We start from the raw sequence: 14120 nt of genomic DNA, 5'->3' as shown, positions 1-14120 counted from the left end.
TCCAAGTATACTACATCTACCGGTTCACCTTTATCCACATGTTTATTAACTCCTTCAAAAAAGTGAAGCAGATTTGTGAGGCAAGACTTGCCCTAGGTAAAGCCATGCTGACTTTGTTCCATTAAACCATGTCTTTCTATATGTTCTGTGATTTTGATGTTTAGAACACTTTCCACTATTTTTCCTGGCACTGAAGTCAGGCTAACCGATCTGTAGTTTCCCGGATCGCCCCTGGAGCCCTTTTTAAATATTGGGGTTACATTAGCTATTCTCCAGTCTTCAGGTACAATGGATGATTTTAATGATAAGTTACAAATTTTACTAATAGGTCTGAAATTTCATTTTTTAGTTCCTTCAGAACTCTGGGGTGTATACCATCCAGTCCAGGTGATTTACTACTCTTCAGTTTGTCAATCAGGCCTACCACATCTTCTAGGTTCACCGTGATTTGATGCAGTCCATCTGAATCATTACCCATGAAAACCTTCTCCATTATGGGTACCTCCCCAACATCCTCTTCTTTTGGAAGAATTGAAAAAGCATTTTGGAGATCTGAGGCATGGCATGAGACGCCAGGGAAGCCTTTGCCACTGTGGTCTGCCTCCCATGGCCTTTGGTTGAGATTGCCGCCCATAGGATGTCTGCAGGTGGCCCCCCATACGTGGTGCGTTGCGTGCTCCTCTATATGGAAAGCTCTGTGCCAATTTCGCAGGGGCTCCTGCAACTGAGGAGAAGCCCATTTGCAGCGGGAGTCAGAGGAAAAGGTCAGAAAATACCTGCTCCGAAGACAAGTGCTTCTAGAGGGGTTCCACATCAGCCCCATGTCGAGCAGCTCCTCCAAGAAAAACCCACTTGGGAATCCGCCCATGCTGACTTTTTCCCGTGCTGGTGAAACTCGTGAGCCCATGGTGTCTGATGCTTCGGAGGCTCGGCATCCGATGGCGTCAGGTGCGTCGACTGTTTTTCCTGCTGCGACTGCACCGAGGTATCCTGCATAGAGTGGATGGAAGAGCGTCAATGCGCTGATGTGACGGCTCCGCTTGATGCAGCCATGCGCCAGGCATTTGAAGATTTGGTCGTCGACGCTCGTGTCGATTCCTGAGTCGACAGCAAGATGGGGAGGCTCCGGAACAGGCGTGCTTCAATGAACTAGACTGCACGCTCTTTTGCTCATGCGGTGCATCTCCCAACACTTTGTGCCTCTCTGTAGCACAGGCCTGTGCAGGCACCTCAGGGGGACAAGCTGTTACAGGGGACTGCAGAGAAGCAGCTCTTTTGGCCTTATGTGGCCTATCAGAGCATGGCCCTGGAGAATAATGGGCCGAGCGCTTCTCTAGCGATGGAGTACCCGAACCAGAATCCTCTTCACGAAGCCGGGCAATTTTTTTGAGCTCTCTGCCTTTGGGCCCAGGAGACATGTGGCCATAGTTCTTGCGGGTGAATTGATCATGCTCCGGGCCCAAGGCAGAAGTAACAATAGTTATGGCCGTCTGTCGCTGACATTATTTTGCCACACTACCAAATCTGAATCCCGGCGGTCGGGGAGGCTTAATCGCACAAGTGCTCAATTATTTGAGTCATACCAAAAACCGGCAAAAAAACAAACAATGAAAACAGGGATCAAAAAAATCTCTGTGAAGCTCTGTGTGCGGCTTGCAACGCGGAAATAAACAGACTGAAGGGAAGATGGTGCTGCGTGGGAAAGAAAGAGCAGCTGCGCAGCCGCAGAGCAAAGCTCTGATCTTTATGAAGCTCCATCCAGGCTGCCCCCTAGTGGACGTCCCAGACAGCATGGCTAATTCATCCCTACTTATTGACAGGAAAATCAAAAGTTCCCAGGTATGGAGCAGAGATAAATTTTTTATCCTTAGTTTTAATTATAAAGTCTTATTTGATGGGTCTGCTGTTTTGAATATTTTATTGGTGTTTGAGAAATTTTTAAAATGTTTTTGAGTTTTTAATTATTTGATATTCTATTTGTCAGCTGCTTTGAAATATGTATTCTTTTCATTAGTAAGAGTTTACTATTTATGATTTATATTTCTTGATTTTATTGTTTGTTTTATGAAGAATGGCAATTCTGTTTTTCCATTATTGCACTACATACACAGTTTGGCTTGTCACAATTTCTAGTTCAGTTTTTGTCTGCATGTCACTATTTATGTGTTATGGTCTCTTTATGCTGTATTTGGTGAGGGTCTATCTTTGAGTGTGTGACCGAATTCAGGTATGCTGCTAATATAGATCCTGCTATAGATCCCTGTATAGGGATCTATAGCAGGAAAACAGAACAAGCCAGGCTAATAGGAGATGTATTGGTGTTTTAGGGCCTAGTCTAAAGCAGAGTTGCTTACCTGTAACAGGTGCTCTCCTAGGACGTTAGTCCTCACGTGTGGGTGACATCATCAGATACAGCCCTGCACAGAAAAATTTGACTGGCAGACTGAGCATGCCCAGCCTGCTGCTAACCGCGCATCCACACGAGGTCCCCCTTCAGTCTCGTAAGACAGCAAAATACGAGTGAAAAAATAAAACAAAAATGAAGGTGAGCCCAACATCATGGGGAGGCGGGCGGGATTCCTGAGGACTAACATCCTGCTGACCAAGGAGAACATCTGTTACAGGTAAGTAACTCTGCTTTCTCCTAGGACAAGCAGGATGGTAGTCCTCACATGTGGGTGATTACAGAGCTCCAGACTGCCTGTTGGGAACAGAGGGACCCACAGTAGCCAAACAAGGTCCTAACAGGCACAACAGAACTGTGGCATTGTGGGAAGCAGGGGTAGTCTGGACCCACAGATAAGAACAGTTGGGTTCAGGACTGGATTAGGTTGCGGAGGACAGACTGGCCAAAAGCACTGTCCTGGCGACTATCCTTTCAAGACAGTAGTGAGCCGCAAAAGGTGTGGCGTGAACTCCAGCTCTCGGCTCTGCAGATTTCGGCGATAGGGACTGTCCACAGGTGGGCCACTGATGCTGCAATAGTCCGCACAGAGTAAGCCTTCACCCTGCCGGCCAGCCAAAGGCCTGCCTGCTCATAGCAGAAGACAATGCAATCCGCTAGCCAGTTGGAAAGGGTCTGCTTTCTCACTGCTGCTCCCAGCCTGTTGGTGTCAAAGGACACAAAGAGCTGGGTGGACTGTCTGTGCCTCGCTGTACGATCCAAGTAGAAAGCGAGCATCCATTTGCAGTCCAGGATGTGACGAGCTCATTCCCCCGGTTGGGAATGAGGCTACGGGAAGAACGTGGGAAGGATAATTGACTGGTTGATGTGGAACGCAGTCACCACCTTCGACAGGAATTTTGGATGTGTGCGCAGCACTACACAATCATGGAAGAATTTCATGTAGGGAGAGTATGTAACCAGGGCTTGGATCTCGCTGACCCCATGAGCAGAAGTGTTCACCACCAGGAACATAGCCTTCCAGGTGAGGAACTTCAGGTCACAGGATTTGAGAGGCTTGAACGGATGTCACATGAGTGTTGTTGAGATCCCATGGGAGTCGCCGGCGGGCGAAGTGGGGGTTTTAGTTGGACTAGGCCCCGCATAAAAACGCCTGACCAGCAGCTGGACTGAGATGGGCCCCAGCAACACCTTGGTGGTAGGGCGTTGAGGAGTACTTGGTGGTAGGGCGTTGAGGAGTACTCTGCTCCACCAGAGCCCGGGCACTATCTGTGGCAGGACCCGTCTTGTGGAACAAACTTCCCGCCTTCCTGCGTCAGGAACCCTGTCACAAGAAATTTAAGCAGAACCTGAAAACTGCCCTCTTCACCCAAGCCTACTCATAATTGCCTTTTTCCCCTCTTAATTCTATGTTCTCCTGCCTTATATTCTGAACGCCAACTTATTTTTAATGCACTTGAATTCCTGTATTTCCTAATCCCTTTTTCTTTACTCACTATTTTGATCCCTTCCATCCCTCCCTGACTCCCGCTGACCAGCCCCCCTCTTCCCTGCCTCTTTTTGGTCCCCCTCTTATTGATTGTTTATAGTTCTCTGTAAAACAAAGTTCCTTTTATTGATTGTTATCTGTAAAGCTCCCAGCCCCTCTCTTCTCTATCTCTTTTTTCCCCCTTTTTATTGACTCTATATAGTTCTCTGTAAAACAAAGTTCCTATTATTGATTGTTCTCTGTAAAGCTAGTTTTCCTATTCATGATTGTTCATTGTTCTCTGTAAAGCTTGTTAGCTGCATTCTGTTTACTGTGAACCGATGAGATGTTCCCAACGTTCGTCGGTATATAAAAGATTATAAATAAATAAATAAATAACTACTCTGACTGAGCTGGTCTGGAGGCCGGACTCGGACAGGTGCCACTGATAATCCAGCAGGTGGAGGAGTGGGCAGGAGAAAGGGTCCAGTCCGAGGCTCCCGCACCAGGTGGAGAAACACTCACTTTGAGCTGTAGGATCTGAGGGTGGAAGGTTTCCAGGATTCAATCAAGACCCTGGACACCCCATCTGAGAACTGTAAGGGCTGAATGATCACGTGCTCAACATCCATGTCATGAGGGCCAGTGCTCAGAGGTTCAGGTGGCACAAGGTGCCCTGGTTCTGCGATAGGAGGTCGGGAGCCATCCCCAGCGGAACCGGTACGCTCACGGACAAGTCCTGGAAGAGAGGGAACCACACCTGCCTTGGCCAGGAGGGTGCCACCAGGATCATGATCCCCCCCGTCTTCTTGCAGCTTCAACAGAGTACTTGAGAGAAGCAGGATTGGGGGGTACGTGTACATGAGACCTTGTCCCCAGTAGAGGGAGAACACGTCACAGGCCAGACTGTCCCTCCCCAGAATCAGGAAGCAGAAAATGCTCACCTTGTGATTGTGGGAAGAGGCAAACAGGTCCATGTCCAGCGTGCCCCAGCGACAGAATAGACTGGCTGCTACTGCTGGGTTCAAGAACTACTCGTGCGGTTGGAAGGACCGGCCGAGGCGGTCCGCCAACGTGTTTTGGTGGCCCGGCAGGTATGAGGCCTGCAGGTAGAACCCTTTGGAGACGGCTCAATCCCAGACCTGTAACGCCTCCTGACAAAAGGGGAAGGAGCCCGTGCCTCTCTGCTAGTTGATGTACTACATCGCCACCTGGTTGTCCATTCTGATGAGGACAACCTGTCCTGGAAGGCCCACACGGAGTATCGGATCGCCCGCAATTCCAGAAAGTTTATTTGGCAGCGGGATTCGGCCGCAGTCCAAAGGCCCTGAGTATGCAGGCCCACCACCCCTGAGGAGAGGCGTCAGTGGTGAGGATCACCTGGGGCAGAGCAGGCTGGAATGGGAGTCCTATTTCCAGATTTGATAGGGCTTCCCACCAGGTTAGGAAGAGACGGAGAGGGTCTGTGTCCGTCACCAGCGCTTCCAGATCCTGGAATGCCTGCCGCCACTGACACCGCACGGCCCACTACGGGTTCCTCATGTGGGGACAGGCCCGGGGGGGGGGGGTGTCACATGGACTGAGGCCGCCACATGGCCCAGCAGATTGAGTAGCAGACGGGCTGGTACAGTCGCCTTGTTGCAGATGAGGGCATCCAGTGAAGAGAGCGCATCCGCTCGATCCCTGGGCAGAAAGGCTTTTGCCTGTGCCATATCCAACCTGGCACCGATAAAGCCCAGCCATGGAGACTGAGATGTGACTTGGGAAAGTTGATAAAGAATCCTAGATTCTGTAAGATGTTGAGAGTCAAGGTTAGAGAGTGGCTCTGGAGTGTGAGTCGCTCCGCATCAGCCAGTCGTCCAGGTATGGAAAGACGTGAACCGAGTGACACCTGAGGTAGGCAGCCACCACTGCCAAGCATTTCATGAATACGCGTGGGGCTGATGCCAGCCCAAAGGACAGCATGTTGTACTGAAAATATGCCGTCCCCACCTGGAAGCGGAGGTACTTCCTGTGGTTGGGGACAATTGCAATGGTGGCGTAAGCCTCTTTCAAATTGAAGGAGCAGAGCCAGTATCCTCTTTGGAGGAACGGAATCAGCATGCCCAGATAGACCATCTTGAATTTTTCTCTTACAAGACAGCGGTTCAATGCCCTGAGGTCGAGAATGGGGCGCAAGCCGCCATTCTTTTTTGGAATGCGGAAGTACCTCGAGTAGAAGTCGTGCCCCCACTGCTCGCGAGGAACTGGCTCTACTGTGCCCACCACTAGAAGAGCGGAAAGTTCCAATTGGAGGATGACCTGATGGGTGGACGAATCCCACAATGGACATGGGGGAGCGATCTCTGGAAACCTGCTGAAGTTCAAGCAGTAGCCCTGATGGACAATGGAGAGGACCCACCGGTCCGAAGTGATCGCTTCCCAGCGGCTGGCAAAGTGAAGGTGCCTACCACTGACTGGGAGATCAGCCGCCAGGGGAAACGGCATTTGGCTTATGCCCCTTCGCCACCAGTCAAAAGCTGGAGGACGGGGCATGTTGTGGGGCCCTCTGTATCCGCTGCTGGCCGCAGCCTCTGGGACTGGGCCGAGGTGGCCGGGTGCGGGCAGCTGGAGGGAAGTACTTCTTTGGCCAGTAGAAGGGCTTGCCCGACCTGAAAGATTTCCTGGCAGTGGAAGGAGCTTCAGATGGGCTAGCAGTCAGTTGCAGAAGGATATCATGCTGATCCTTCAATTGCGCCTTGACCTCTTTCACCTTGTCCCCAAACAGGTTCTCTCCTGTGCAGGGGAGGTCTGCAAGTCTGTCCTGCACCTCCAGTCGGAGGCTCTATGTCAAGCCAGCCATCTGGCGCCGATGCCCCCGGCAGCTAGGTGGGCTGCGGTTTCAAAGACGGAGGTCGACCTGACCTCGTGTCTACCTGCCTCAAGGCCCAGTGTGGCAATGGCCACAAGGGACTCTTGCTGAGGGAGGCTCTCCACAAACTCTTGGACCTGCTTCCACAGGTTGCGGTCATATTGGGTCATGTACAGCTGGTGGGCCGCAATACAGGCCACCAGCTTAGCCCTTGGAACATTTTTCTCCCAATGCCATCTAGCTCCCTATGTTCGCGCCCCAGGTGGGGCAGAAACATGTGTCCGGGAGCGTCTGGCCTTTTTGAGTGCAGACTGTGGGGTAAGTGCTGCCATTCAAAGCCCACTGCTTGTAGAACCAGATAAGTCTCATCAGCTTTCCTGTTCACCGGGGCCACTGATATCAGGTGTTCCCACATATGGAGGAGGAGCTCCTTAAAGATGTCATGGACCAGCACCGCTATGATCTCTTTTGGAGCGTCGATGAACTGGAGGACCTCCAGCATCTTATGACCGGAGTCCTCCTCCGACAGGGAGCTGGAAAGGGATGGCTTCCGCCATGGCTCTTTCAAAGCTGGCAAACTAAATGTCCTTGAGTGAGGAGCAGCACTGCTCCTGCAGAGGGGAAGGCTCAGAGAAGGGGTCGTCGGAGCAGTGGGGGCACGGCTTCTACTAGAGGTCATAGGGGCCCTAGGCCCAAGCCCCAAAGGCACCGAGGGCCATGGTACACCAGAGGGAACCAGCGGCAGCCCGGGAAACCGCGGGCATGGGCGCTCGGTCCCCACGGCCTCATCCTCTTCAGAGGAACCGGGATCCCTCCGGTGGAAAGCATCGGTGGCCGAGGAGGCATCGAGGGCCTCTTGGGCACAGGTTGCGTCGGTAGGGCGCCAAGAAGGATGTCCAGATGCTCCAGCAGGGGCGCAAATATTGAAGGCGGAGGCTCAGGCACCGGTAAGAGGGCCGGTGGCGCCGGCAGCTCGATGCTCTGAGACGCTTTGAGCACCGCCATTTGCACCCTGTGGTTCAGCTCCTCCTGAAAGTCCTGTGAAGTAAGGACTGAGGAGTGGGACAAGGTGTTGCCAGCACACCCTCTGAGGGAACCTGAGGGGACATGGTGCCCAGCACCATTGCCAGTTGGGAACTCCTCAGGCACCGGAGGATGGGGCCTCTGGTGGCCAGTGCCTCTTCAGGGGCGGCTTGGCAGCCGCCGATGCCACTCTCAAACCGGAACAGTGTCGGGACGGTGACCGGTGACTATGCTTCCTGGGTTTCTAGTGCTCGGCCCGGTCTTTCCCCAGCACTGAGGACGATGATGACCCCGAGGTTGGGGGGAGGGGAGAGACCACAGAGGATCGATCTCCCTCTCCACAATCCTTAGGTGTACTGGAGAGCGGAACTGCCGGGGGAAGGGATGGGGACACTTTGGAAGAGAGGACACTGATGCCGAAGCGGAGGGTTTCGGGAAGCCAAAAAGCTTCTCCATTTTATCCAGGCGAGCACGACACCCTTTGGGGGTCAAATTTGCGGATGACACAAAATTATTCAGAGTAGTTAAATCACAAGCGGATTGTGATACATTACAGGAGGACCTTGCAAGACTGGAAGATTGGGCATCCAAATGGCAGATGAAATTTAATGTGGACAAGTGCAAGGTGTTGCATATAGGGAAAAATAACCCTTGCTGTAGTTACACGATGTTAGGTTTCATATTAGGAGCTACCACCCAGGAAAAAGATCTAGGCATCATAGTGGATAATACTTTAAAATTGTCGGCTCAGTGTGCTGCAGCAGTCAAAAAAGCAAATAGAAAGTTGGGAATTATTAGGAAGGGAATGGTTAATAGAACGGAAAATGTCATAATGCCTCTGTATCGGTCCATGGTGAGACCGCACCTTGAATACTGTGTACAATTCTGGTCGCCGCATCTCAAAAAAAGATATAGTTGCGATGGAGAAGGTACAGAGAAGGGCAACCAAAATGATAAAGGGGATGGAACAGCTCCCCTATGAGGAAAGGCTGAAGAGGTTAGGACTTTTCAGCTTGGAGAAGAGACGGCTGAGGGGGGATATGATAGAGGTCTTGAACGAGTAGATGTGACTCGGTTATTTACACTTTCGAATAATAGAAGGACTAGGGGGCATTCCATGAAGTTAGCAAGTAGCACATTTAAGACTAATCGGAGAAAATTCTTTTTCACTCAACGCACAATAAAGCTCTAGAATTTGTTGCCAGAGGAGGTGGTTAGTGCAGTTGGGTTCAAAAAAGGTTTGGATAAGTTCTTGGAGGAGAAGTCCATTAATGGCTATTAATCAATTTTACTTAGGGAATAGCCACTGCTATTAATTGCATGGGTTCTTCTTAGTGTTTGGGTACTTGCCAGGTTCTTGTGGCCTGGTTTTGGCCTCTGTTGGAAACAGGATGCTGGGCTTGATGGACCCTTGGTCTGACCCAGCATGGCAATTTCTTATGTTCTTATATGATCGCACAAATGACACCCTCATATTTTATGCGAGGCCCCCAGGCAGAGGATACAGACCTCGTGCAGATCTGTGATGGATATGGTCTGCGGGCACTGGGGGCCAAGTCAAAAACCCGGCGACGCCATTGAAAAAACAAAAGGAGGAGAGCACGCAGTCTATGAAGAAGCGGGAGTCGGGAATTGACTGTGAATAACGATAGTAAAAGCCAAGGGCACCTACCAGAGGAACCAACCGCGAAGGGGGACCTGATGCAGAAAAAAGAAAACCCTGAAAATATGCGAAGACGCTTTTAAGGATTTGGAGCTCCTCAACCGCAGGCTATGTACCGCAGAAAAGAGGAGACTAAGAACATAAGAAAATGCCATACTGGGTCAGACCAAGGGTCCATCAAGCCCAGCATCCTGTTTCCAACAGTGGCCAATCCAGGCCACAAGAACCTGGCAAGTACCCAAAAACTAAGTCTATTCCATGTAACCATTGCTAATGGCAGTGGCTATTCTCTAAGTGAACTTAATAGCAGGTAATGGACTTCTCCTCCAAGAACTTATCCAATCCTTTTTTTAAACACAGCTATACTAACTGCACTAACCACATTCTCTGGCAACAAATTCCAGAGTTTAATTGTGCGTTGAGTAAAAAAGAACTTTCTCCGATTAGTTTTAAATGTACCCCATGCTAACTTCATGGAGTGCCCCCTAGTCTTTCTATTATCCGAAAGAGTAAATAACTGATTCACATCTACCCGTTCTAGACCTCTCATGATTTTAAACATCTCTATCACATTCCCCCTCAGTCGTCTCTTCTCCAAGCTGAAAAGTCCTAACCTCTTTAGTCTTTCCTCATAGGGGAGTTGTTCCATCCCCTTTATCATTTTGGTAGCCCTTCTCTGTACCTTCTCCTCGCGTGGACGCATGGATAGTAGCAGGCTGGGCATGCTCAATCTACCAGTAAAAGTTTCTACAAGCGTACGTTTTCCGTGCCGGGCTCCATCTGATGTCACCCACATGTGAGGACTACCATCCTACTTGACTAGGAGAATATTTGCAGTGTTGCCTTTTCATAGGTAGGGTTGTTGCTGTTTGAGAACTGGCAGCTAATGCTGTTTGGTATAGAAGGTTTTCTATATATAGGACTTCTGATTTTGTTTTAATAAACCTCGATAAAACACCTCCAATATGAACAAAATAGATGTTTTACATAAAAAACGGATTAACATCCCTTCCCCTAGTACTCTCTTACCCGAACCTTTCCTACCCTGGATCCTCCACTTTGTTAATGTACCTTTTTCATGCTAATGATTCCTCAGCTGCATAAAGGTATGTCTTTGGTTGAACTGGAAAAGGTACCCAACACCAATGCAACACTGATTTTTAGTTTCCCCAAAGAACACCGAATTGCTGGAATATAAATTATCTAAATTTACAATTTATAAAAACCTAAAACCAGAAGCCCTAATTATAATTCAGGTTATTTATGGCTTTCTGAAGATCACATGCCAACATGCATTACAACAGGCCTAATACCATATGGGTTCCAAATAACTGTTTTGCTTTTTTGCAAGGCTTTCTGGTTTGCACCACAGCAGTGTATGTAAATATAATATACATGTTGTAAGTGCTATTTTTACCTCAGAAGACTGTATTTTGAATGTCCTTTTTCATGTCAATTTTTTTATTTAAACATATAATTATTATTTGTGTATGGAGAGGACCATGAGGGGGATGGGACGAGGGTCACAAGGCTACAAAGTTTACCCAAGACACCTAATAGCCTTGCACTTGTCCTAGGTTCAGAGCAAGGCTGTCAATTTTGAAAGTTTGGATTGCTGGAGGGAAATGGGGGTTTTTTGGCATGGAAGAATGATCCTGGACAGAATGTGGGAGACAGAGAGAGAGAGAGATAAAGATAAAAAACAGACTGACAGAGATTGTATCTATTGTCTGTTAGTTATTAGAAAAATAATTAAGGGGGTAATTTTGAAAAGGATTACCCATGCAATTTTCAAAAGCCATTTACTCACGGAAAGTGCACTTGCGTGGATAAATCCTATGGACAATTCAATGGCATATACTGCAGCAATTTTCAAAAGCCCACTTACATGGGTAAAGTCCATTTACACATGTAAAACCCATTTTTAAGTGTGAAAATTCTCTTAAAAATCAGGCCCTTAGCATTTAGAAAAAGCAGAATGAGGAGGAAGAAGCAAAAAAAAAAAAAAGCTAGCATTGGCCCTGGTTGCATGCAAACCCTCTCTGCTATAAATAGAGCAATATCTATCCTTCTGTCATACGCCATGGTCTGTATGCGTTATAGCAATCTGTGTGCCTTCTCCAGTATTTCAGCCTCAGTCTTCTAATCAAACCTTGTCACCCTCCACACAGCCCTCTTCTTCACTTTAAACCTCTGCATGTCCGCCTTTCTCTGACAGATCTGGAAACAAAGGGTCTACTCATCTTGTTGTACTGCTTTAGCTATTTGTTTCCCTCTATTTGCACCGTTGCTACCCCAATTTCCTCCCCTTCTGCCTCTCCATTTTTTCTTAGCCTCCACCTGATCATTCTAAAAATCTTAGACGTTGGTTTAACAAGATGCAAAACTGAAACAAAAGGATAGGTAAATGTCATAGAATGACATTGCTCCATTATGAACGTGATCACCAGTGCCAATATAGGAACAATGCGACCAGAACACAAGGTTATGAATGCCAGCAGGATCAGGAAGTAGGTTAGAAAGCTGCACAAGGAGTTTACCACTGCCCAATCCCATTTTCATCAAGTCACAGTGCTACATATGGCACTATTTTTGTTCCCCTACACTGGAAATAAACACTATCATAAAAGAGCATTTTTTTGTATTGTTTAGACCCCAGAAGAGCAAGAGTGCATGTCAGAGGAGATATTCTATCTGTGGTTCCCTACCTTATTTGTATAAAGTCAGTCCCATCATGCTCTGATGTGTTATACAAATGCCATGCTCTGATATATATTTTCTAGCTTACTGGGGAGTAGAAAATTTTACCAGTTTAAAAGTAGGCCCCTACCAGTTCATCCAGGTTCTTAAGGTCACACAGGGTGATTCTCCGGTCTCTGCCATGGTAGACTGGAGGCTGGTAGCAGAGGTCCTGCCCCTGCTGTGGAGTGTCCTCCAGGCTCTCATAGCTCAACTGATCTCTCATCTCTTCTTCAATCTCCTCCTCCATCTGGATCAACATGGGTGCTAGCATTCCAAACTTGGAGCCCCTCCGGGCCACCTCCAGAAGACAAAGTACAAAGTTCTTCTCATTCTTCCTCAGGACCAGGTCATTTGTTTCAAACATCAGCACATCCTGAATGCCTAGATCCTGCCGGCACCACTGGATAAAGTTGGACACATTGTCTCTGGCTACAAAGGAGCCAGGCGCCACATTTTTGAACTGGAAAGTCACCTCGTTGCAGGGCAGCCTCATGCGCTGGGCAGCCTCTGGGTGTTTCTGCTGGAATTCCAGGGCAATACGGTTGACATGGTTGGCATGCTGACACAGAGAAAAACCAGTCTCCAGCACCTCCATGAAATTTGCTACCTGCACATCCAGGTCATAGAGAGTGTTCAGCCACTCAGCCAGGTCTTCCTTCATGGCCTCCAGGTACTCTTCACTGGAGCGGAATGGCTGGATGCTCTTGCATGCTGCAGACTGGATGTTGCTCTGGTCGGCCATCTTACAGCATCCTTCACAAGTCTGTTACTTTAAGAAAACAAAACGAAGAGGCATTTTTAAAAGCAGCCAGGCATGCCTCTCTCATTGCACTATCCGTTACATTCAAAAATGTTCATCCAGTCATTCATAATCCTTTTCTGCATGGCACTATTTAACTGACAGTTATCTACAATGATTGAGCAGCAATGTATTTCTTAATCATTTGGATTTTCTCTCTCATTCAACAAATTGAAGACACCAGCACTAGTTTATACCATTTGAACAGTTTTTATTTATAATTATAACTGAGCTACACTAAGCCAGAGGATGTGGTCAGGGAATGTAGCAGAAGGAAGAAGGGGAGGAAACTGGGGTAGCAAAGGTGCAAATAGAGGGAAACAAATAGCTAAAGCAGTACAACAAGGGGTTTGGACAAGTTCCTGGAGAAAAAGTCCATAAACCATCATTAGCCAGGTAGACTTGGGAAAGCCTGGTAATGACAACAGGAAATGAATCTACCCAGCACTTACTAGAAATCTGGGCATGATGGACTTTTAGTCTGACCTTGGCACTTCATCTTTTTCAAAGACAAACTGTTTGCTTCTTGTACTTTATATGTATCTCATTGATGATCTGTTTGCATTTTCTAGTCTCCTTTTCCCTCAAAGTATCTTTAGGACCTTAGATTTCATCTAGTGGGTCTTATAGTGAAAGTTCTGCACCAGTTTGGTTGCTCTCCGGTGGACTCCTTGTAATAGGTCTATGTCTTCTCCAGAAAAGCGCCCTCTACAACTGGGCACAAATTCCAAATGAGCTTCTCCCAGTGACATATACAGGGCATTTCCATCTTGCTTATCCTGCTCATTACGCCTCTGCATGCCCCCTTGACAGACTGTATGGCCATTTTGAGAGTAGAAACACAAAATGACAGCAGATAAGGACTGCAAGGCCCATCTAATCTGACCAATTTAGTTCCTGTGCATGCCAGAGATCCTAATTGATCTGTGGCATGCACAGGAACTAAACTGGGCAAACTTGATAGGCCTTCTGGTCGCCCCCAAATCAGTTTCTGCATCTCACCCCCAACTTTTTCCTCCTTCCCACCAATCACCTATTTGAGCCCTGCATTTCTGATTTCCAAATACATGACTATTTTTTTTTTGCTTTTCTTGAATCCTTCCTCAATGTCTACTGCCCTTTGAGTGTTATCCCTTTCTGCAGATCTTAGTGTCCATTACAAAAGAACAA

General features: G+C 48.1%; 1 protein-coding gene across 4 annotated transcripts in view; it reads right to left on the bottom strand.

The window, feature by feature from the left end:
* GAS2L1 (growth arrest specific 2 like 1) overlaps positions 1–14120 on the bottom strand; it is a 181591-nt gene that overhangs the window by 125471 nt on the left and 42000 nt on the right. For all 4 annotated transcript variants that reach the window (XR_003859188.1, XM_029619648.1, XM_029619647.1 and 1 more), the window contains one exon: positions 12240–12920. Coding sequence is in view for 3 of the 4 variants with exons in the window: in XM_029619648.1 (XP_029475508.1) it covers positions 12240–12893 (654 nt within the window). In the remaining variant the exon portion in view is untranslated. The remainder of the gene's footprint in view (positions 1–12239; positions 12921–14120) is intronic.

Source organism: Rhinatrema bivittatum, chromosome 11, assembly GCF_901001135.1.
Source record: "Rhinatrema bivittatum chromosome 11, aRhiBiv1.1, whole genome shotgun sequence".
Lineage (NCBI taxonomy): Eukaryota > Metazoa > Chordata > Amphibia > Gymnophiona > Rhinatrematidae > Rhinatrema > Rhinatrema bivittatum.
The sequence above is the reverse complement of the archived record's forward strand: the minus strand, read 5'-3'. Positions and strand labels throughout refer to the sequence as shown.